Source organism: Panthera uncia (assembly GCF_023721935.1).
Source record: "Panthera uncia isolate 11264 chromosome B3 unlocalized genomic scaffold, Puncia_PCG_1.0 HiC_scaffold_1, whole genome shotgun sequence".
Taxonomy (NCBI): Eukaryota; Metazoa; Chordata; class Mammalia; order Carnivora; family Felidae; genus Panthera; species Panthera uncia.
The window spans coordinates 60,962,601-60,988,709 of NW_026057582.1; the positions used below are offsets into that span (position 1 = coordinate 60,962,601).

Below are 26,109 nucleotides of genomic sequence, written 5' to 3' on the forward strand. Positions count from 1 at the left end.
GTTTTGGTTTTGGTTTTGGTTTTGGTTTTGGTTTTGGTTTTGGTTTTAGATATCAAAGTTCATGACAGTCCTTTTGTATTTTATGTTAGGAGACTCTGTTCTTGGTTTTAAATGCTACATGCAAATTGATAATTGCCATCATCTTTATTAATGTATATTCTGCTTCATTCCCTCTCTTAGGTGAGAAAACATAGCACCCCTCCAGTTACCAGAACCAGGACATTATTTTGATTCATCCCTTTTCTTTCCTATTCAGCTAATCATAGATGAAATTTGTTTTTGAAAAATTATTTTTTAATTTTAATTTTGTGTCTCCAACGCTTCCTGCAACACCTGACCTCCTATACTTTATACAATACCTGACCTGTTTCATTATTTCTTTCTTGAGATGCTGTTGTAGCCTTCTGACTAGTCCCCTGGCTTCTGAGGTCTTCCCCTCCAAGTTGTCATTTCACATTCACATGACTCTGACACCTACCTGAAAAAAACAAAACTCAGCAATATCTCTGAGTGGTTTTCCTTTGCCTATAAAATAAGACCCATGTTCTTTATCTGGGAATTTGAAGCCTTCAGATGAGGCCTCAGCCTATCTTTTTAAAATTATGTAGAGATTCCTTTGAAGTATCCTGTTGCCCACATACTTGAGTCAACTTACTATCTCCTGAACATACCTTGGCTCTTCCTACCTGAAATGTTCTACTTCTTTTATCCTCCCTTCATCTTTCAGTGATTGGTTTAATACCATCTCCTCAAAAAATAAGAATCTTTATCTCTTCTCTCCAGCCAGAGTTTATCTATCTTATCTTCATATTCTAATAAAATTTTTAGGAAATACAACAATTAATATTTATTAAGCACCTGTTATGTATGTATGTATACATGTATATGTATATACATGTATATACATGTATATATGTATGTATGTATATATGGCTATACCAGCCACTTTTTCATAAATTATCTCATTTAATTCTTAAGTCTTTTGAGGTAGACTGTTATTTGCCTCCCACCACCTTTATTTAACACAAGAGAACTGAGGATTTAGTAACTATATGAAGTCACAAGCTAGCAGGGTAGAAATAGTTCATACCCAAGTGTGTAAGATTTTAAGTCCAGGCTTTTCTGGCTCAACCATTTTGCCAACCTCTATTTCAGCACAAAATATATTTGTGTACAAATTCAAAAATGCCCGCTAAGACAAGGGCATTTTTCTTCTTTATTATTTTTTATGCCTAGGGTGATTTTCATGTAGAATATGTTCAGTGGGTATCTGTTGAGTCGAAAATATGTAGTATTATGGTTAGGAAGTTAGGTTTGAGGATTAGACATTCCTGGTTTAACTAACCCCTGATTCAACCATTTACTAACTTTGTAACTACGAACAAGTTACTTGGCTCTCTGAACTCACGTTTTCTTTATCTTTACATTTTCTTTATATTTTTACATTTTCTTTACATTTGTGATAAAAATATCTAGCTCACAGAGTTGCTCTGAAGACTAAATGAGAAAACATATCAAACAGCTTAGAACTTTTTGCCTTAAAATTATGAAGCATTAATTTTAATCAATGTTGGCTGCAGCTATTATAATTATGCAGGACATGATTACTGGGTATAAATGTGAATGCAATGTATGTTAGTATTAAAACGTTTGAAGATTTTAACCTTTAAGGTTGATTATTCTGTTTGAAAATTAAGGTCATTTAAAAAAAATTTTTTAAACTTTTATTTATTTTTGAGAGAAAGAGAGTGTGAGCAGGGGAGGGTCAGAGAGAAAGGGAGACACAATCAGAAGCAGGCTCCAGGCTCTGAGCTGTCAGCACAGAGCCCAGTACGGGGCTCAAATGAGCCGTGAGATCATGACCTGAGCCGAAGTCGGAGGCTTAACTGACTGAGCCACCCAGGCGCCCCTGAAAATTAAGATCATTCTTTAAGCAGATTTTTCTTTTTTTCATTTGAAAGTCTGCAAATCCTTTCCCTTATTTTCTTTATCAGTTTATATATTATTAATACTCACCTAAGTACTTCTTAAGTATGCAGAATTTTTTCAGATTGCTTCATTAAACATTATAGGAGTCAATGGCTACAGATAAACATGAAGAGTTATTATATTCCACTTCTAGTTGAATGGAGAAGTGAAATCCCAAAATAGTGGAGCATTTCACTAATGTTTACTTGTTTGCATAGTTATGAATAGAAGCCCAGCCAGTTCCAGTACCAATATTAAGTGGATGTATCTAATATTCTACATTCTATTAGCAAATAAAAGCCTTTTACTGTGTAAAGTACATTTACATTTCTACTTGATGCATTGAAGCAATAACTTATGAAAATATAATAGCATACAATAAAAATAAACTTACCCCTATACATTTTTAACATGCACATAAAAAAGTTTAATGAGATCAAAAAATTTCCAGGTTAAATAACACTATATGTGAATATTTTGCCTTCTTTTAATAATTTTTTATTATTTCATATTTTTTATCAAATTTATTCATTACACAGCTTAGTGTACATGTTAATTTAAAAAGCCAGATTATAAATTTTTTTAAAGCATTTATTTATCTACACACACACACGTACACAGAAATGTCTGGAAAGACAAGAGAGTAGATTTCTTTTTCTTTAAGTAATGTCTACACCCAACATGGGGCGTGAACTCAACCTCAAGATCAAGAGTCACATGCTCTACTGACTGAGTCAGCCAGGCACCCTTAGAGTAGATTTCTTTATTTTTTTTCCCTCCAACTTTATTGAGGAATAATCGACAAATATAATTGTATATATTTAAAGTATATAGCGAGGGGCACCTGGGTGGCTTAGTTGGTTAAGTATCCAACTTCGGCCCAGGTCACGATCTCCCAGTTTGTGGGTTTGAGCCCCGCATCGGGCTGTGTGCTGACAGCTCAGAACCTGGAGCCTGCTTCAGATTCTGTTTCCCTCTCTGTCTGCCCCTCCCCTGCTCGTGGTCTGTCGCTCTCTCTCTCAAAAATAAACATTAAAAAAAAATAATAAAAGTATACAGCGTGATGATTTGATAATTATGGAATGATTACTAAGGTAAAGACAATTAACACATCTATTATCTCACATAGTTAACCGTTTTTTGTTTTGTTTTTTATGGTGAGAATGCTTAAAGTCTACTCTTAGCAACTCCTAGATATTCAGTGTATGATTAACTATAGTCACCATGCTGTACATTAGATCCTCAGAACTTACCCTTTTTATAGTAAAACTGAAAATTTATGCCCTTTGACCTATATTTCCCCATTTCCCTCTTCTCTTCCCAGCCTCTGGCCACCACTATTCTATTCTCTATTTTTATGAAATCAGCGGTTTTTGTTTACTTGGTTGGTTGGTTAGTTGGTTGGGTTTTTTGTTTTTGTTTTTGTTTTTTTTAAAGATTCCACATATAAGTGATACCATACAGTATTTGTCTTTGGCTTATGTCACTTATGATAATGCCTTCCAGTTTCATCTATGTTGTCACAAATGGCAAGATTTCCTTTTTTATGACTGAACATTAATATTCCATTGTGTGTATATATACATAGATTTTTTGTATTCATTTATTCATTGTAGGACACTTATTTAGATTGTTTCTGTATCTTTGCTATTGTGAATAATACTGCAGTGAACATGAGTGTTGAGGGATCTCTTTGAGATACCCATTTCATTTCTTTAGATATACAGTCAGGAGAAGGATTACTGGATCATATGGTAGTTCTATTTTTAATATTCTGAGGAACTTCCATACTGTTTTCTATAAAGACTGTACCAGTTCAGATTCCTGCCAACAATGTATATCGGTTTTCTTATCTCCACATCCTTGCCAACATGTGTTATTTCCTCTCTTTTTGAAAATAGCTATTACAACAGATGTAAGGTGATATCTCATTGTGGTTTTGATTTGCATTTTCCTTGTGATTAGTGATATTGAGCACCTTTTTATATACCTATTAACCATTTGAATGTCTTCTTTGGAAAAAGTTTATTCAGGTCCTTTGCCCATTTTTAAATTGGATTATTTCCTTTTTTGTTATTGAGTTGTATGAGCTCTTCATATATTTTATATATTAGTCCCTTATCCAGAAACATGGTTTTCAAATATTTTCCCCCGTTGCATCAGTTGCCCTTTCAATTTATTGTTTACTTTGCTGTGCAGAAACTCTTTAGTTTGATGTGGTCCTACTTGTTTATTTCAGCTTTTGGTGTCTGTGCTTTTGTCTTATCCAAGAAATCACTGCCAAGACCAATGTCAAGAATATTTTCCCAATGTTTTCTTCTAGGAGTTTTATGGTTTCTTCTAGGAGTTTAAATTTAACTCTTTGATCCATTTCAAGTTAATTTTTGTGAGTGGTGTAATATAGGGGTCCAGTTTCATCTTTTTGTTTGTGGATATCCAGTTTTCTTAGCACCATTTATTGAAGATACTGTCCTTTCACCTTTGTATACTCTTGGGGCCCTTGTCAAAGATTAGTTGACTATAAGTGTGTGGCTAGTGCCTCTGTCCTAGGCTCTCTATTCTGATCCACTGATCGATGTGCCTGTTTTTATGTCAGTACCTTACTGTCAGTACTGTTCTGATTACTGTAGCTTTATAATATAGCTCAAAATCAGGAAGTATGATGCCTCTAGTTTTGTTGTTCCTCAAGAACACTTAGGTTCTTTGGGGTTTTCTATGGTTCCATATAAAATTTAGGATAGTTTTTTCTTTTTTCTTTTTTTTTAATTTTTTTTTAACGTTTATTTATTTTTGAGACAGAGAGAGAGCATGAACGGGGGAGGGTCAGAGAGAGAGAGGGAGACACAGAATCCGAAACAGGCTCCAGGCTCCGAGCTGTCAGCACAGAGCCCAACACAGGGCTCAAACTCACAGACTGCAAGATCATGACCTGAGCCGAAGTCAGACGCTCAACCGACTGAGCCACCCAGGCGCTCCAGTTTTTTTCTTTTTCTAAGAAAAATGCCATTGGAATTTAATAGAGATTACATTGAATCTTAGATCACTTTGAATAGTATGAACAGTTGATCCAGTTCTTCCAGTCTATAACATGGGATATCTTTCCATTTATTTGTATCTTCTTCAGCTTTGTTGATCTGTGTTTTATAGTTTTCACTGTATAGATCTTTTACCTCCATGGTTATATTTAGTCCTACGTATTTTATTTTGATGCTACTGTAAATTGGATATCTTTCTTAATTTCTTTTTCTGATAGTTCATTGTTAGTATATAGAAATGCAACTGATTTTTATATATTAATTTTGTATCCTGAAACTTTACTGAATTCATTTATTAGTTCTGACACTTTTTTGGTGGAATGTTTAGGGTTTCCTGAATATAAGATGATGTCATTTGCAAACAAATAATTTTACTTCTTCTTTTGAGATTTGGGTGCCTTTTAATTCTTTTTCTTCCCTAATTGCTATGGTAGGACTTCAGGTATTATGCCGAATAAAAAGCACAGTTGTGGGCATCCTTGTCTTATTCCTGATCTTAGAGGAAAACTTTTAACTTTTCACCATTGAGTATGACTTTAGCTATGAGCTTGTTGTATAAGGTCTTCATTATGTTGAAGTACGTTCCTTCTATAACTAATTTCATAAGCAGAATAGATTTCTTGAGTGATATGATTGCAGATGTTTTTTATAAATATTTTTGCTTATCTATATCCTCTCATTTTCTGTTAACATATATGTGTGTTTATATTGATTCATGAATTGAATTTGTAAGAAATCCATTTATAGTTGACAGTTTATATAATTTTGGTTCTATATACATGGGGATTTTAAATGATTGATAGTTAAGTATACTTGAAAAGCTTACCTATTTAAAAATTACTTTGAAATAACATTGTTAATGTATTTAGGATTTAAAAATGTATTTAAGGTAAACTTTTATCAACAGATTTTGTAGCGCTTTGTTAGCATTAACATTTAAGTTTTAAGATGCATCATTTAACATATTTTTGAACTCTTTTTTTCTTTGCTGACAGATCCTAATAGCCACTATTACCCATCTTTTGCCAAGTACAGAAGCTTCATCTTATGAAATGGATAAGAGGGTAATTTCAGTTTTGTTTGATACTTAGTATGTATTTATCTAGTAAAGTCTTTATATTTTAAAATTGCAAAGATACATATATTTACATGGTAAACATTCATTTTGTGTTTAAAAATCACTATAATGTGAAATATATCTTTACGTTATTTAAGTGTAAATTATATTTTAGTTCAGATTTCGAGTTAATCATGATTATTTGATAAAGTCTTCGAATATCAGGGTTTTGAGGAATGTTGGAGAACATTCTGTTCATTTATAACTATTTCATTTTATTCTGCCAAGTTACGGCCTTTTTTATGCCTGAAAATTAGTAATTCCGAGGAATTCTTCAAATCTGAAGGCAGCCATATATCTTTATATAGCTGTTATTGGTAGAAAATAACAAAATTTCCATTAAGGAGAATACGTATAATAGAGATATGACACACAGAAAAAGGCATACCCTCTGGCCACAGAAAGTTCTACAAGATTGAATTTACTCAGTAAATTCATTGTGAGACTATTATAATTATTTCAGGTATTGTATTTATCAAGCTAAAGTTTTTGTTTGGTTTCTTTTCATAGTTTCTATATCTTTCCTGAAATCTGCATTTCTTCATCAATTATATTTATCTTGTCTTCTAGATTTTTAACATTTTTTTTTTTTTTACCGTTTTATATATATTTTTTATTTTAGAGGTAGTGTGAAGAGGGGAGAGGGAAGAGGGAGAAGGAGAGAGAATCTTAAGCAGGCTCCACAACTCACTGTGGAGCCTGGCCTGGGGCTCAATTCCATGACCCTGGGATCATGTTTATCATAATTATTTTAAAGTCCTTATCTGCTAAATTCATTATCTGGGTTATTGCTGAGTCTGTCTATTGAAATATTTTCCTCTTGACTATGGATTCCATTTTCCTGTTTGTTCATATGTCTGTTAGTTTTTTATTATATATTAGGCATAGTACATAATATATCATAGAGACTTTAGATCTGTGCTGCCCAGTATAGTAGCTACTAACCACATGTGACTGTAAATTTAAATAAAATTAAGAGTTTACGTTAACGGGGTAGCTGGGTGGCTCAGTTGGTTAAGCATCTGACTCTTGATTTCAGCTCAGGTCATGATCTCACAGTTGTGACATTGAACTCCTCAGAGGGTTCTTTGCTGGGCATGGAGCCTGTTTGAGATTCTCTCCTTCTCCTTCTGACCCTTTCACACTTGCACGCATGCATGCGAACACTCTCTCTCAAAAAATAAAATTAAATAAATAATAAAATTTAAAACATTTATGTTAAAAATTTGTTCCTTATTTGTGCTAGCCACATTTCAGGTGCTCAATAGCCACGTAGCCAAATACACACCATTTCCATCATTGCACAAAGTTCTATTAATCAAGGCTACTCTAGATTCTACTTACTTCCTCTGAAAATTATTCTTTTCCTTTCCATTTTCACATCCCAATCTTGCAATTCTATTCTCCAGATCTCAGTGTCATCATCCTTTAATCATATGGTATTGAAATTTCAAGTATGTTTTATTTCTTAGGCTCTGCCCATTAATTTACGGAAATCTGAAGGTATAATTATGTTTCAGACCTATTCTCAGTTATTTTCTTGTGTGCCTTGCATAACTTTTTAACTTTTGGTCTCTTCATGTTATTCCTCTTGTCTTCTATATATCTCTAATTGTATGAGTTTACCTCAGAAATTTTTATTCTTCCTCTTCATATTCAGTTTAAAATCCATTTGATCAGATTATCTAGACCTTGATAAATACATTTTTCCTCATCTTTAAAAGATACATATTCTCCATTTTAGCCAGGAGTTCTTCATTTTAGTATCTTGGACTGTGGTTTAGAATTTCAAATCTAATTTGTGAAAAGTATCTGGATAACTAATTAGCCATTTCTTTCTAGATCATCTTTGTCTTCCAAAGCCTAGCTATTAATATGAAAAATCTCCACTATTCAGTTTTTGTTTCTTGCTCACTTAATTCATTAAATATTTATTGATCACAAAGTATGTGTATGATATTCTGCTTGGAACTAATTAAGTAGATATAAATAAGGTAGCCTCTGCTCTCATGGATTTTAAAGATTAGAGTGGCAAGTGAGCGGCAATCCAATTAGAGCGGCAATCCAATATAAGAAATGCTTACTATAAAAAGCAGAAAAATGTGTATGACACAGGGTAGGATAGAGGAGGAAGTGATTACCTATCCAAGCAGAGGGTTTGTTAAGGGAAAACTTCTTTTTTTAATTTTTAAGAAAATTTTTCTAACATTTACTTTGTTTTGAGAGACTGAGAGAGACAGAGCATGAGCAGGGGAGGGGCAGAGAGAGAAGGAGACACTGAATCTGAAGCAGGCTCCAGGTTCTGAGCTGTCATCACCTGAGCCGAAGTCAATTGCTTAACTGACTGAGCCACCCAGGCACCCCAGGGGAAAACTTCTAAAAGATGATAGGGTTTTCTACATAAATGGAGACAAGGATTGAAGTCAAAGTGTTATTCTAGTTGTAGGGAATAGCATGTATAAAATCATGTAGGTATAAAATGTATGGTATGTTATGGGAGAACAATAGGCAATTAGATATTACAGGAGGTGAAGTGTATGCTTCAGAGAAGGGAAATTAGGCATCAGAGATAGAAAAGGGTCAGGATATGGAGAGCCTTGGATGCCACACTAAGAACTTTGGACCTTTGTGAAAGTCCTTTTTTTGAAAATGACCTTTTGGGGATGCCTGGGTGGCTTAGTCAGTTAAGCGTCCGACTCTTGATTTTGGCTCAGGTCATGATCTCACAGTTGTGATTGAGCCCTCACATCAGGCTCCATGAGGAGCATGGAGCCTGCTTGGGATTCTCTCTCTCCCTTGCTCTCTGCCCCTCACTCACTCACACTCCCCCCACCCTCAAAATAAATAAATAAATTTTTTTAAGTGAGTTTTTTGGGGGCATCTGGATAGCTCGGTCAGTTAAATGTCCGACTTCAACTCAGGTCATGATCTTGCAGTTCATGAATTCGAGCCCCATGTCAGACTGTGCTAACAGCTCGGAGCCTGGACCCTGCTTTGGATTCTGTGTCTCCCTCTCTGCCCTGCTCGTGCTCTGCGCACACGAGTGTTCCTTTCTCTCTCCCTTCCTCTCTCCCTCTCCCCCTCTCCCTCTCTCCCTCTCCCTCTCTCCCTCTCTCCCTCTCCCTCTCTCTCTCTCTCTCTCTCTCTCAAAAATAAACATCAAAAACTTGTTTTATTTATTTTTTTAATTTTTTTTAATGTTTATTTCTGAGAGAGAGATGGACAGAGCCTGAGTATGGGAGGGGCAGAGAGAGAGACACAGAATCGAAACAGGTTCCAGGCTCTGAGTTATCAGCACAGAGCCCAACAGGGGGCTTGAATTCACAGACTACAAGATCATGACCTGAACCATAGTCAGACACCCAACTGACTGAGCCACCCAGGCACCCCCAGAAAAAAAAATTTTTTAAGTGACATTTTGGAAGACTCTTTAATGTACTATGAAATACTAGATTTGTGAAAGATTACTTAAAAGTGTGAATGTTGACTTAAAAAAAATAATATGGTAATTATTATAATCATCAATGTAAGAATTGATGTCTTGATAAGGCTAAGAAAATAAAGAGTAAAAATTCTCAGAGTGGAATCTACAAAGTCCACAGTAATCAAGAAAAAAAGAACAGATTTTTTGAAGATGAATTTCCGTTTTTATTGTATTACGTGTAAGGAATAATGCCCAGTAAAATGCAGCAAAGCAACTGTTTGCCTAAAGTGGTAAATTTGAAGCTCAACACAAAATTATTGGCATCATCAACACATGAGTAGTATCAAACTATGGGAATGTATGAGATCCCTTAAGGAGAAGTTACAGAGTAAGAAAAGTTAGCAAAGTATAACACCTTGAAGAATAACAAAGAGCAAACAGAGAGGGGAGGGGGTCACCAAAATAGAGACACAGAAGGCTCCTGAATTTTCTTCCTCCTGTGGATGCACCAAAGATACTGCTACATATGGAGCATTTCTCTGGAGAAATCTAGAAACTAGTTGAATGATCCTGCACATCAGGCAACTGAAAAAATACCCACATCAGAATACATAACGGATGCTGAGAATGTACTCTTGTAATAAACTCCACCCTTGGCATAGCTCCATATAATCAGAAGAGAACCCCCCAACTCCCAGCTTCTCTCTGAGGAGAGAAGTGTTTAGACTACACACATCTAGCCCGCCAGCTTTTAAGTCTGCCTCCCCATAGATGGGCTCCCAGGTCACCTGCCTCTGAAAATCAACAGGGCTTGTCACTGCCTGATGTGTAGGATCATTCAGCTAGTTTCTGTCTGGACCCTCAGGCAGCAGCTGGTAAAGAATGCAGTCAGATCTTTTCTAGGGATAGAATAGTGGAGGGTCCTTTTTGCCTGTTCCCTCTGTGCTGAACCCTAGGGGAATAGCCATAGCAGGTGCTCATGCTCCTGTTAACAAGTGCTCCTTTGTTTCCCTAGAAAAGATTTGACTACATACTTTCCCAGCTGCTGCCTGAGAGTCCAGCTTCTAACCAGTCTTCATCTAGGTGCCAACTGCAGTCCTCCTGGAAGCCCCTAAGAACCAGTGAGCACTCCCCCTGTATTCTCTCCCTCTGGCTGACTTCAACAAGAAAACCAGGTCTCCAGCTTCTCCCTGGAAGTAGCTTGTCAACACTAAGTGAGAAGCTCCCGAATCACCTATTTCTGGGAGCTGACAGAACTTGGCACTCATGAATTCTCTAGAAACATACAAAACAGAGGTGGTTCTCTTTGCACCAGCATTCCCAGCGACTCTTTCCTGGGATAGAATGAGTAAGCAAAACTACCCAGCTCTCAATTTCTCTCATAGAGGCTAGACTGTATAACTAATGTCCCAACTTGCCCAGCTGCTTCTTGAAAGTCAGGCTTCCAGTTAGCCTGCATCAGGGAGCTGAAGGGATAGGCAATTAGCAGTCCTTCAGCATCCTGAATAGGTATATTGGCATTCCCTACCCTTTTGGGACACAGCTTGGACAGTCACAAAGGTTTGAGGGGCAGCTAAGAGCTTGAGCCAGTTTACTATTTACCTTTCCCAATTAAAAAGTATCTTGTGGGAAGACACTTGGAGACTGTATAAATATCCTATCACTCATTAAAACATTACTAAGTAGTTTTGCCAGCAATTGAAACGCTTATCAGAATTAAATGTTATGATAGTTCCAAATGGTGATTTCCTAATTATGTCATTACTTTTATCTTCATTAGTTTTCTGTGATAAGGAAGATATTTCTCTTATTCCCTATCCATCTTGCTAGTGTGGGATCATGATTCTTATTTTATGCAATGGACTGTAATCCTTAGTTTTTTTACTATCATTTTTTATTTTGAAGCTCAAAAGGTCCCCGACTTAACCAGTGGGAGTGGCCTTCAAAGTGGCTTCTTTGTCCTTTTGACATACCCTCCTCATTATCCTTTCAGTACATCCTTAATTTCTGTCACCACAGAATTTTTTAGACCCGCCTGTATTTCCCCTCCCCGGTACTGGTATTAGCCATTTCTCCAAGGAACTCTGGTTCCATTGAATAGAAATAGTATATTGAAATAGATTTAGGAGCTAGGTGTCTACATTGTCATTGGGTTGTCTTTTTTTCCCTAGGCCCACTGACCAGATAGAGCTAGAAAATAGATGATATGTACACACACACACACAAATATATAATATGTATTTTATGTAAAAATGTAATATATGCATATATAATGCATATATATGTTTCTTTGTGTGTATTAAAACACCATGAGTTTACCTTGACACCTCTGATACTAACCCAACACAAGGTTCAATCTGTCCTCCCCCTTTACATGTTTGTAACTACCAGCCCCAACAGTGAGAACCTAGTTCCCATTGTCCACATTTATCCGCAGCAAAGTACTTCTTGTGCAGTTATAGAAAAATAAAAACAGTTTCAGAATATATTTATGCCTGTATGTAGTTACCAAGAGAGTATATAGTTCAAAAGCTGTGTTTAAAAGTTATTTGGATTCCTTATTCTCTTCTTAGCCTCACCTCCGTATGGTTATATAATTCATTTGAAATACAATTTGGGTCATTTTTTCAGTTTCTATTCCATTTTACTGTTTTTTTCCCCCATCCCTGTTGTTTTTATTTATTTTTTATTTATGGTGTGCCTATTCTTTGTTTATTTTTACACAAATGAGCAGATACATTTATGTTTTCTCCTTGTTTGTTAAAAGATATCATATTCTAGATATTCCTTGGTACTTTAGATTTTTTACTTGCAGGATATCCTGGAAATTCACAATACATCAATTCATGAATATCTTCCATGGTCTTTTTTGTAGCTATGTAGTGTTTGTCCTCCATTATGTGAGTGTACCATAGTTTATTCAACTCAGTCTCCTATACGTGGATGTATAGGTTATTTTCAGAATTTTGCAATTGCAAACAGTGCTGCAGTGACTCACCCTGTGCCTGTATATTTTTACATTATTGGAATGTGTCTTCAGGGTATATTCCTAGAAGTGGAATTGCTGGGTCAGAAGGTAAACAGATTGGTAATTATGTTAAATATTGGCATTCCCACAAGCCAACTGTTAGTGTCTGTTTGCCTAGAGTCCCATCCAACAGTGTGTCTTATTTTGAACATTTTGCCAGTTCGATGGGGGAGCAATGACATCTCAGTGTAGTTTCCACTTAAAATGAAGTTGAATATCCTCTCATATTTACTAATGGCCTTATTTTTTATTTTTGTGACTTGTTTAGTCATATTTTCATACATTTTCTGTCAGGTTTTGGTGTTTTCCACTCAAATTTTTATGTACTAGGGATATTAGCTCTTAACTGGTATATGTCACAAATATTTTCTCTTTTTTCCCCTCATTTGCCTTTTGATTTTGTTTATGGTGGGTTTTTGTTATTGTTTCTTGTGTGGGGGGATCACGGAAAAAATTGGTTTTTATGTGGTCGATTTATCTTTTATTGTGTCTGAATTTTCACTGTACCCTGGATAAAGAGGAATTCACCCATGTTTTCTTCTAGCACTTGTATGGTTTCATTCCTTACAATGTTTATCCCTCATCCATTTGAAGTTTATTCTGTATGTTTTGAGATAGGGAGTTAATTTTTGTTGTTTTTCCAAATGGATAATCAGATTTAAAAGTTCAGCTTTGCCTTTTAAAGTGAATAATCAGTGTCTAAAATTACTTGGATCTATTTCTTCAAATTCCGTACTAGCCGTTTTTAGACTCTTGGTGACAAGCTCTCTTTGATGCTATTAAGTAGTATTGAGGATCTCAAGTAACTTTTTTTTTTTAAAGTCAGCTTGCTTTTTATTGTCAGCATCAAGATAAACAATGACAGTGATAAAATATTCCTTCCCATTGGGCAGATGCTCCTACTGCCCTTTGAAAACACTACTGCCCATATGAGCTTAAAAATATGACATATCCAGTGCGCTTGAGATGTTTATTGTGGAAGGATCCATTCCCACATTTTTAAAAACTTTTTTAAAATTTACATCCAAATTAGTTAGCATATAGTGCAACAATGATTTCAGGAGTAGATTCCTTAATGCCCCTTACCCATTTAGCCTATCCCCCCTCCCACAACCCCTCCACTAACCCTCTGTTTGTTCTCTAACAGTCTCTTATGTTTTGTCCCCTCCCTGTTTTTATGTTATTTTTGTTTCCCTTCCCTTATGTTCATCTGTTTTATGTCTTAAAGTCCTCATAGGAGTGAAGTCATAGATTTGTCTTTCTCTGACTAATTTCACTTAGCATAATACCCTCCAGTTCCATCCACGTAGTTGCAAATGGCAAGATTTCATTCTTCTTGATTGCCGAGTAATACCCCATTGTATATATATATACCACATCTTCTTCATTCATCCATCGTTGGACATTTGGGCTCTTTCCATACTTTGGCTATTGTTGATAGTGCTGCTATAAACATGGGGGTGCATGTGTCCCTTTGAAACAGCACACCTGTATCCCTTGGATAAATACCTAGTAGTGCAATTGCTGGTTCATAGGGTAGTTCTATTTTTAATTTTTTGAGGAACCTCCATACTGTTTTCCAGAGTGGCTGCACCAGCTTGCATTCCCACAAACGATGCAAAAGAGAAGAGGATCGCAAATAACTTTTATTCAAATGGATTATACAGGCATACCTTAGAAATATTTGGGTTTGGTTTCAAACTACCACAATAAAGTGAATATCTCAGTAAAGCAAATAAAATGAATTTTTTGGTTTCTCCGTGCATATAAAAGTTATGCTTAAACTACACTATAGTCTGGGGTTCCTGGGTGGCTCAGTTGACTGAGCATCTGACTCTGAATTTTGGCTCAGGTCATGGTCCCAGCCAGGGTCATGGGATCGAGCCCTGTGTTGGGCTCCACACTGAGCATGGAACCTGCTTAAGATTCTCTCTCCCCCCTCTGCCGCTCTCCCTGACTTGTGTGCTTTCTCTCTCTCAAATTATTTAAAAATAAAAAAGCCCTACCTTTAAAAAAAAAAAACCTGCATTATAGTCTATTAAGTGTGCAATAGCAATATGTTCAAAAACACCATGTATATACCTTAATTTAAAAATACTTTATTGCTGGGGCGCCTGAGTGCCTCAGTCGGTTAAGCGTCCGACTTTGGCTCAGGTCATGATCTTACAATTCATGAGTTCGAGCTCCGCGTCTGGCTCTGGGCTGACAGCTCAGAGCCTGGAGCCCGCTTCAGATTCTGTGTGTCCCTCTGTCCCTCTGCTGCTTGCGCTCTGTCTCTTGCGTTGTCTCAAAAATAAATAAACATTAAAAAAAATTTTTTTAACATTTTTAAAAATACTTTATTGCTAAAAAATGCTAACCATCATCTGAGCTTTCAATAAATTGTAATCTTTTTTACTGGTGGAGGGTCTTGCCTTAGCCCTGGTGGCTGATCACGGTGATTGCTCCAGGTTGGGGCAACTGTGGCAATTTCTTAACATAAAACAGTAAGGAAGTTTGCCACATTGATTGACTTTTTTCCACCACAATTTCTCTAGCATACAATCCTGTTTGATAGCACTTTACCCACAGTAGAATTTCTTTCAAAATTGGAATCAGTCCTTTGAAACGATGTTGCCATTTTATCAACTATGTATGTTTATGTAATATTCTAAATCTTTTGTTGTAATTTCACATCTTCACAACATCTTCACCAGGAAGAGATTTCATCTCAAGAAACCACTTTCTTTCCTTATTCATGAGAAGCAACTCCTAATTCATTAAATATTGATCATGACATTATAGTAGTCCAGTCAACATCTACAGACCTCACTTCTAATTCTAGTTCTCTTGCTATTTCTACCAATACTGCAGTTATCTCCTCCACAGAAATCTTCAACCTCTCAAAGTCATCCATGAAATTTGAAGTCACTTCTTCCATACTCCTGTTAACGTTGACATTTTGACCACTTCCCATGAATCGTGAATGTTTTTTTTTTTTTAATTTTTTTTAATGTTCATTTATTTTTGAGAGAGAAGAGAGAGACAGAGGGCAAGTGGGGCAGGGGCAGAGAGAGAGGGAGACACAGAATCTGAAAGCAGGCTCCAGGCTCTGTGCTGTCATCACAGAGCCCGACACAGGACCTGAATTCACAAACTGTGAGATCATGACCTGAGCCAAAGTCAGATGCTTAATGGACTGAGCCACCAGGCATCCCTAATCATGAATGTTCTTAATGGCATCCAGAATGGCGAATCCTTTCCAGAAGGTTTTCAATTTGGTTTACCCAGATCCTTCAGATGAATCACTATCCATGGCAGCTATAACCTTATGAAGTGTCTTTCTTATATAATAAGACCCGAAAGTCAAAATTTCTCCTTGATCCAGGGGCTGCAGAATGGATGTTGTGTTAGCAGGCATGAAAACAACATTAACCTCATTGTGCATCTCCATCAGAGCTCTTGGACTTAAAATATTCAGTAAACCATGTTGTAAACAGATGTGATGTTATCCGGGCTTTGCTGTTCCATGTATAGAGTACAGGCAGAATAGAGTTAGCATAATTCTTAAGGGCCCGAGGATTTTTGGAATGGTAAATGAACACTGGCTTCAACTTAAAGGCGCTAGCTGCATTAGCCCCCACCAAAAGAGGCAGCCTGTCCTTTGAAGCTTTGAAGCCAGACATTGACTTCCCTCTAGCCATGAAAGTCCTAGGTGCATCTTCTTCAAATAGAAGGCTGTTTTGTCTACATTGAAAATCTGTTGTTTAGTGTAGCTACTTTCATTAGTTTTCTTGGCTGCATCTTCTGGATAACTTGCTGCAGCCTCTGTATCACCATTTCCTACCTCATCTTGCACTGTTATGTTATGTAGATGATTTCTTTCCTTAAACTTCAGGAACCAATGTCTGCTAGCTTTAGACTTCTTTTCTGTAGCTTCCTTAGCTCCTTCAGCTTTCATAGAATTTAAGAGAGTTAGAGCCTTGCTCTGGGTTAGGCTTTGACGTAAGGAATTTTGCAGCTGGTTTGATCCTCCATCCAAACCATAAAACTTTCTCTGTATTGGCAAACACAGTTGTTTTGCTTTCTTATCATTTATGTGTTCACTAGAGTAGCACTTTTAATTTCCTTCAAAAACTTTTCCTTTTTATTCACATCTAGGCTGTTTGGCACAAGAAGCCTAGCTTTCAGCTTGTCTTGACTTTAGACATGCCTTCCTCACTAAATTTAATTTCTAGCTTTTGATTAAAGTGAGAGTCACGTGACTCTTTCACTTGAACACTAGAGGCCATTGTAGATTATTAATTGGCCTAATTTGAGTATTGTTGTGTTTCAGGGAATAGGGTGGCCTGAGGAAAAAGGATGGGGAATAGCTGATTAATGGAGCAGTCAGAACACACACAATGTTTACTGATTAAGTTTGCTAACTTACATGGACACAGTTTGTAGCACCCCAAAACAATTACAGTAATAACATCAGAGGTCACAGATCACCATAATAAATATAATAACAATAAAAATGGAAAAGTTAGAAATATTGCGAGAATTTCCGGTATGTGACACAGAGACACAAAGTGAACAAATGCTGTCAGAAAATGGTGCTCAAACACTTGCTTAAGACAGGGTTGCCACAAACCTTCAATTTGTAAAGTACACAGTACCTGTGAAGTGCAGTAAAGTGAGGCACAATGAAATAAGTATGCCTGTATTTTGTCCACTTGATCTGTCTTATACTGAGTGGTGTGTTAAAGTTTGCTAAATGTTTTTATATTTCTTTGCATCTATTGTAGTTTTTGCTTTATAAAGATAGTCACTGTGTTATTTGATACATAGATACCCGTAAGTCTTCATTTCATTTGAATTGTAGCTTTTAACATGAGTGCTTTTTGGTTTGAATTCTAATTTGCGTCTGTGTTTCTTTGTCTACAAGATATATTTCCTTTGTTCTATTTTTAAAGTTCCTTTTGGTATTCAGGGAATTTTATACTTTGTTCTTGTGGTTACATTTCTATGTATGCCTTTTAAAAATACTTTTTTTCCTTGCTTTCTTAACCTCTTATTTTTTAAAACACTTTTTTTGTGTGGTTTGTGATTATTTAATGGTATCCTTTATCTCATCTCATATACGTTAATAAATGAGCTTATTTTACTTTTCTTCTCTCTTTGCCTCCATTTTTAGTTACTTTATTTCTACATATAACACATAGGATAAGTCATATAATAAATGATTCTTCCACGCTCATCTCTACCTTTATTTTTTTAGTCTTAGCTTTTGTAACTATGTGTATCAAATACCATTCTTTTTGCTGAAGTTCCTCAGTCAACTATTTGGTTAGATGAAGTTCATCTTTATTCTTCAGGACAGGCCTATAAATACAGAATTCCCTGAGGGCTGGTATATTTAAAACTTTTTTTGTAACCCTGATACTTGAGAAACATCTTTGCTAGATATAGAATCCTTAGGTTCACATTTACTTTCCTTGAAGTTTTTTGTTTTTTTTTAAATGTTGCCTTGCTTTGTGTATTGTTTTTGAGAAGTCTGAAGCCTGTTTTATTCTCTTGCCCTTCTAAATTATTGCATCTTTTTTTCCAGGAGGCCCTAAGGATATCTTTTTTCTTTATGTTTGAAGTCTTACTTTTAAAGTTTTACCAGGATATGTGTTAGAGTTGATTATTGCAGGTCAGTTTGTCCTGGCTTCTGGTGAACCTTTTTAATATGTATATATACAGAGACTCCAAATATGTAAATTGGATATTCTTTTTCTCTCTTTATCTCAAACATTTTTTCTCTGACACTTTTTATCTTATTTTAAATCTCATTTTTATTCTTTTAATTGTTTTCCCACTATTCATCAAAGCCCCATATTAAATTTTGTTTTTGTTTTTTTCAAATTTATTCTTCTTTAGGCATCCTGTAATCTAGGCTTCATTTCTAATATGATTTTGTCATTTTACTTCTTTTCTTGACGTGAAACAATTCTTCCTTTCTTAGTTCTTAGTTTTTAATTTCTAAATTCTAAGAATTCTATTCTTAGTTTGTAATTTCTGATTTAAGATGGGGTTTTCTTTGTCCTCCATATCTAAATGCTTTTACTTGTTGGAATGAACATGGGTGTTGTGTGTAAATAATGAATCATGAGAATCTATTCCCGAAGCCAAGAGCATACTGTATATACTGTATGTTAGCTAACTTGATAATAAATATATATATATTTTTTAAATGCTGTTTGATAATATGTAATTTAGATTAGAATGTTGTGTTATAGTTTTCTTCTCCTTCATAATTGGGTTTTTTGAGCAGGGGTTTCATCAGTTGAACTGTTTAGATTCTCATTTTTTGTTTTCTTTTTATAATAGTTTTATATAGATGAAGGCTGCTTCTGCATTTCTGTGAACAGGACTGGTGGCTTGGGGTGGTTTATAAGATTCCTACTTCAAGAGCTCCCTCATCTGGTGATTCAACAAAGTTTAGTGTCTTTATTGTCTTTTTAAGGGGAGGAATTGGTAGATCCATCAGTTTATTGGATGATGCTTTTTAAGGAGGAGAGAAATTATAAGCCCATCAATTTTTAAAATTTGTTTAAGTCTTGCAGGATCCTAAATTCTGCTTTTTCATTTTACTACATGTTTGCCACAGGATGTCTCCCTATTCCTTCTTAACATTCTTCTTCTCCAAAGCATTACCTTTCCTGTGTGTACTTTTAAGTCCTTTTTTCTACTCCGTATCTACCAGTACACTTTTCAATATTCTCATACTTAGGGTAATTTTTCTTTCTGGCTTGGTTTTTAGCTTTATACCTAGTTCTTGCTTCTCTTTTACAATTTTTCCTAAACTGCCCTTGCTCTTCATGAAAGTTTGTAATGGGATAATGAGGAAAAGCTTGCTGGGATTTGCGGATAGTTTCTACTCACAGATAATTTGAAGTCTGGATGTTCTGTTTTCTGGTTATATTGAGGATGTTAGTTTTTTGATGTTTTACTGGTTCTTTTTGTTCTTTAAAAGGAATGTAGAAATATTTTTGATATATGTGAACTCAACCTTTCATTTGTGATCTATTCCTTGAACAGTTTTAAATAAGTCAAGCTAATTGATGTCTGTTCTGTTTTAGGCTCAGCGTTTTATAGGAATTTTAAATAATTTTTGCCGTCCTGTTTATTACACTTAAAGTTCCATTGTGCTAGCTTTAAAATATGAGGAAGAAACCCACCATAATGTTCATATACAATATCTTCAAATCAGATCTAAGTAAATATTCATAGTAGAATTAGGGTTGATTTTATTCCTGAAATAAATTTTGGAAGACAAAAAATAAGTTGGTGAATTTCTGTTAAATGTATTAAAACTCTTGTTTTGTGAGTTTACAGTCATAATCATCTCTTTTGTTGTTGTTACAGTTGGTTGTATCCTTACTTCTGTGCCTCCTGGACTGGATCATGGCCTTACCTCTAAAGACACTGCTCCAACCAGTCCATGCTACAGGAGCAGAAAATGATAAAATAGAAAAATCTGTCCTCAATTGCATTTATAAGGTAACCTTATTTGCTTTATTGTTTATTTGGTAACCACAGTTTTTAAAACCTAAAGAAATAACATTTCTTGGTATTACATTTTTGTTTTTAGAGCTAGATATTTTCTAAGAACATAGATTTATCTTATAGTACCTAAGAGTAATTAAAACTTCTTCCTACAAGATGCTTCTGCTTTACTGCAGATTTTTGAAAGGAGTCAAATCCTTATGGAATGTGAGAATCACTAGTTAAATTTACTCATTCTTGTTATTAAAAGGCATTAAATTTTACCTTGATTGAAGAACTGAGTTTTAAAATATTTAAAAAATTTTTCAAGCTCTTGTATTACCAGTTGTCATTTTTCTCCATTTATCTTTATTTATTTATCTTCACTGAAAAGGAAAACTGTTTTCCCTCATACTTCCAGGTATTACATGGGTGTGTTTATGGAGCTCAGTGTTTTAGCAATCCAAGGTATTTTCCAATGAGCCTCTCTGACTTGGCATCTGTAGATTATGACCCTTTTATGCATTTGGAAAGTCTGAAAGAGCCTGAACCTCTTCACTCTCCAGATTCGGAACGATCTTCTAAACTTCAGCCAGTGACAGAAGGTAAAAGGAATTCACTTTAGGACAGTATTATTTCTTGGATTTTCTCAAAGTATGATTTGAGGCCATAAGTAAAAATAATGGAGATGAGTATATCTTACTTTGTAGTTCTGTATCTCACCATGTATATTCTAGCAAAGTTCATTTTTAGTTTAAAAAATAACTTCAGAAACACAGTTACTAAGATTATATGTGATGACACTCCCTTTATACTTCTAGTGAAGTTATTCTGGTAAGGTTTTTTTTGATACTTTACTTTATACATCATAGGATTTCTATAATGGAATAAGAGATTTAGCTTTGGAGTCTAAAAGATGTGGTATTGAATTTTGACTCTCATTTACTAGCTGAGTGGCTATGTCTGTTTCCTTATTTATAAAATAGGGCTGATAATATTTATTCCCTCGTGGTTGTTTTGAGTACTGAATAAGATAATATGTGTAAAACCCTTTGTACAGCTCTTGGTAGGTAGTGAACTCAGTAACGTTTTTTTTAAGCCACATAGTTTTTACATTCAGAGAGTTTACTTTCAGATATAAGAGAAAGATGTAAATAAATAACCTTTAAATACGAGTATAAAAATAAAAGTACATTTAAGACACAGAGGTAGTTTAGAGGAACCCAGCAAATTATTGAAGGGTTTTAAGAAGGTTATATACATGAGAAAATTAGTACTGAGAGCAGTTTGAAAGCAGTGTTTTATGGAGTTGGCAGATTATGGCCCATGCCTGCCACCTGTTTCTGTAAATAAAGTTTTATTGGGACACATCCATGCTTTCATTTATGTATCATTGTGTCGGCTTTTGTGCAACAACAGTAGTGTTGAATAGTTGCAAACGAAATCATGTGGTCCAGAAAGCTGAAAATATTTACTATCTGCCCCTTACAGAAAAAGTTTGCTGATCTCTGGTAAAGATTGATTTTAGGAAAGTTAAACCAGGATCAGAGAAACCAATCATGAAGCTGTTGCAATAGGCCTACCAAGAATTGCTAAAGGCCTAAATTGGTTAGATCTCTCCCAAAGTAGACCAAGAATATGAGAAAGGCTAGAGGTTTGGGAAGGAGAATGAGGAGGTGCAATAATTGCAAATGGTGTAGTTTGGGATGAATGTCGGATAGTCATATGAAGACTGCTAGTGGGCAGTTTGTTGTATATGCAGATCTCAATCGTAGCAGAAAGGTCTTTGTTAGGAATCTATATTTGTCTACACACAACACGCGCACATATGTGTGTATTCTGAGAAGAAAAAAAGTTGGAAAGGAAGGAAAACTGGGAGAGAATAATTTCTCAGAAACAAAAACAGGAGAAAGATATTTAAAAGATTGGGTAATGGTATTAAATGATAGGCCAGATGCAGAAAGACTGAAAAATATGTCTGCTTTAGTTTCAGCAGAGAAGTAGGAGGGAGAAGTGGATGGCTGTGGGTTGAAGAGCAAAGAGGAGTTAAAGAAATAGAGCCATTTGTCAAAAGTACTCTTTAAAGAAGCTGGACTGTATAAAAAAGAAAGATAAATGATAAGACAGTAAGTAAGCTAAAAAATAATTCTCAGCAGAGGTAAAGGATTTCTAAGGATGAAGAGACTTGAACTTCTATAAACTGAGAAGGAAGATGGGAAGGGGATCATTAGTAGGGTGAAGCTCCTGAAGAGTGAGCTAGAAAGTATAGATGCTAATATTAGTCCTTATTCTGACCCAGAAAGAAAAAGAAGATGGAAGTAGATTAAGGGGATTAGCAGATGTTATTGAGAGTCCAACAGAAAATGGAAACTACAGAGTTTTAGTTGCACCAGTCAGCATTCAGTAAGGTGGATGTGGCAGAATAGCTGGGAACTGTGGTTTTCAGAATGTTGGTATATGGTTTAGCCATGGAATCAAGGCTTGGTGAGGGTTGAACTGATGCTAGGAAATGGCTAATAAGTTGGAAGAAAATGGAGTGATTCATTGAATCAGAAAGTAAATGTTGGTAGTAAGTTAGAACGGTGATTCTCAGCCTTGGTTGCACATTGAAATACTGCTGCTCTCTTCCCATCCATAGAGATTTTGATATATTGATTTGGGATTGCTAGGATTTTTTAAGGCTTTGCGGGTGGTTAATATGCAGCCGAGGTTGAGAATCACTGAGAGCATCAGTATGTTAGGACAGTAGTTTTTAAAATGAGTTTTTAAGCAGTGGAACCCCTGCAAATAAATTTCACAAGGAAGCCCACTTTGTAAAACTGATAAAAGCAGAGCTGCAGCAGGGTGGAGGCCTTGGGTCCTACTGAACTCTATTCTCTCCATCTCCTGACAGCCCTCTCCAAGGGCTCTACAAAACAGAATGGGAAAATTACTAGATGAGGAGATTGTGGTCAAAGAGTAAGCTATTAAGTGAGAGTTTGATTTTTATTTAATTTTTAAAAATTTTTTTAAGTGTATTTATTTTGAGAGAGAAAAAGTATACAAATTGGATAGGGACAAAGAGGGAAGAGAGAGAATCCCAAGCAGGCTCCACACTGTCAGCACAGAGCCCAACTTGGGGCTCAGTGTCCCAAACTGTGAAATCATGACCTAAGCCGAAACCAAGAGTTGGACACTGAACCGACTGGGCCACTCAGGTGCCCTGGACGAGTTTGATTTTTAAAGGTGTAATAGTTATAAATGTTCAAGACATCTAAGATGTGGCCATGATGATGGATTGGTGACATAGAATGCAAATAAAGATATGAAGTTACACATCAAAGAAATAGGGCTAGGGTTTGGGATTGGTCACAAATTGCTAATAGTTTCTCTAAAACACAAATACGGTTGACCCTTGACCAGTATGGGTTTGAACTGTGCAGGTCCACTGACACATGGATTTTTTTTTTTACTATAAATATATTTTTTCTCGTTTATGATTTTCCTTTATTTAGCTTTATTATAAGAATACAGTATACAATACAAAAAAAACATTCAAGATGTGTGTTAATCAACTGCTTATGTTGTTGGTAAGGCTTTCTGTGAACAATGGGCTATTCGCAGTTAAGTTTGGGAGAAGTAAAAAGTTAAAACGTGGATTTTTCACTGCATGGAGGGGTCAGTGCCCTAACCCCCATATTTTTCAAGGGTCAGCTGTATACAGAACTGAAATAAGAATATAAGTTTTAAATTGAAGCTCAGATATAGTAGAGATATACTGGGAAGCATAGTATAGCAAAATAATTTAGACCATAATTGATATATAGACAACTTTATATATTTAATTCTTTAGATTTGGTATAGTAAAACTGTTTATTTTACTTAAAAGCAAAATTATCTGAAAAGATTAGTTACTTTTTGCATTATTCTCAAAAGGGTAAAATGATGAAGCCTGAGGGCAGTATAGCACACTTGTTAAACAGTGAAACAGGTAGTTTACTTATGTAAAGGGAGTTTTTAATGTATTTCAGACAAAATTTACTGTACCATTAACAGTTACAGTAAAAGACACAAAGGTAAAGATTTAAATAGATGAGTTTTATATTGATACCAAATACTCTGTGGAGTATTGTTCTCTAAATGTGCTAAGTTGTTCCCTTTGGACTTTCTTAAAGGTATAAAGGACCAGATTAATGCAGAACCTTTTAGAAACAGCTGTAAGCCAACAGCAGGTGATCCTGTGGTCTATAGTGACAACATGCTGTGTTCGTTTTTTTTTTTTTTTTTTTAATATGGCAAAGTGACTAATCATTGTGCCCTTGTCTAAGGCATGTTTCATCATCTTCAAGCACTTTTTTGGCCAAAGACTTCTAAACATAGAGTGTCCCTAATAAGCTCAGTATTAGATTGAACGAGTCTGATTTGAGGACTATTGGCAGGAGTAGGTGTAATTATTAAATTTACTAAATAATAAAGCAAGGTAGTAAAGTTGGCTTTTCGTCAAATAGCAGTAGTCTTATTAGCAAAAAGACATCATTTGCAGGGTCAGAGTGAAAGGAGGCTCCAAAGGATTCATTTTGTCCTAATTACAGTTTCACCTATACATATTATGCAAAGCTAATATTTAAAGCATTTGCCAAAATTAACTTCCTCTGCATGTTCTATTAGAGTGCAATGAATTGCAGCAGCTTTTTATGTCTTGCTGCTTTTGTATGCTGTAATAATCTGTAATTATGGGTTTGCTGCAAATGCTGTAGGGTTTGTTTAATCTGACAATCTGAAAAGACAACCCTGAATAGACTTATTTAAATGAATGTTAGTTACACAAAGCCTTAGAAGCATCGATATCTTCATGTTACATTTTCTCACAAGGCTAGTTATTTAGAATTTAATTTTGAATATCTAAATTAGAGAATTTCATGTTTTCTTTATATCTAAATTGATTTTGAGGAGAGATACATATGTTCCATAGTTCATAACTCAAAATTTTAAATAAAATTGTCCAATTAACAAATTGAGAGATTTTTATCCTTCCATATTTATATATATCCTGAATTTAGAGAAGCAGCTTAGGAAAGAAAATGCTGTTACCTACATCTAAAATCTAAATATAGTTTGTAAGTATTCTCAGTGTTAGTAATTATGACAGATTCGTAAATGAGTTCATTTGAACTGCATTCCCACTGTCTCTTCCTTTGAGAAGAGGATGTATAGGATGGACAGGAACCTAGGACTAGGGTTTTGTTTTGGGGAGAGCTGGCTCATTCTTGCAGTTTATTTATAAGTAAGTTTGAAAAAGGAACTCATAAAACCTGTGATACTTATAATGCTCTCAAAATTGAATGATTTATATTGCTTCTGTTATATTCAACTTTGTATACAAGTTTTCAATTCATCTTTATAAAAAAAGATCTGTATTATTCTTAAAGAAAAATGGTGTTTGAGGTGTTACATGTGATTTCTCTAAGATCACAGATCAAGCCAGAGGCGAAGTCAGGAATTTTTCTCTGTTTTGTGATCTGTTTCTATTAAATTATATTCTTTCACTTCTCAAAAATGTTCTACAAAAAAGATTCATTGCTTAGAACAAGTCATATATTTAAGTTTATCACTCAAAAAGAGGAGGACAAAGAAAGAACAGAAAATTCTTTTCATACATGAAAAAATTTGTAATGTCTTTAATTACAATTTTTTATAACAATTTTTCTGTTTGTTTATTTTTGGGAGGGAGAGAGTCCAAGCAGGGGAGGGGCAGAGAGAGAGGAATACACAGAATCAGAGCAGGCTCCAGGCTCCAGACTGTCAGCACAGAGCCCAACACAGGGCTCAAACTCACGAACCGCAAGACTATGACCTGAGCTGAAGTCGACATTCAAACAATTTAGCCACCCAGACACCCCTTTTATTACCATTTAAAATGTGATTAGGTCTTAGTTAGATGAGCTTTTCAATTGATCTGGCCTTTATAGATACTGAGGTATGCTAAATAATACTATTTTGAAGTTACTATATACAGGGAAAAAAAGTTGAATTGTTTCCATATATCACAGTGATTTGCTAAAAG

The 26,109-nt window shown here is 35.3% G+C and overlaps 1 protein-coding gene across 3 annotated transcripts in view; it reads left to right on the forward strand.

The window, feature by feature from the left end:
- Positions 1-26,109, forward strand: part of RALGAPA1 (Ral GTPase activating protein catalytic subunit alpha 1) — a 270,966-nt gene that overhangs the window by 150,237 nt on the left and 94,620 nt on the right. For all 3 annotated transcript variants that reach the window (XM_049612882.1, XM_049612883.1, XM_049612884.1), the window contains 3 exons: positions 5,999-6,067; positions 19,947-20,081; positions 20,488-20,671. In XM_049612882.1, the coding sequence (XP_049468839.1) occupies positions 5,999-6,067; positions 19,947-20,081; positions 20,488-20,671 (388 nt within the window). The remainder of the gene's footprint in view (positions 1-5,998; positions 6,068-19,946; positions 20,082-20,487; positions 20,672-26,109) is intronic.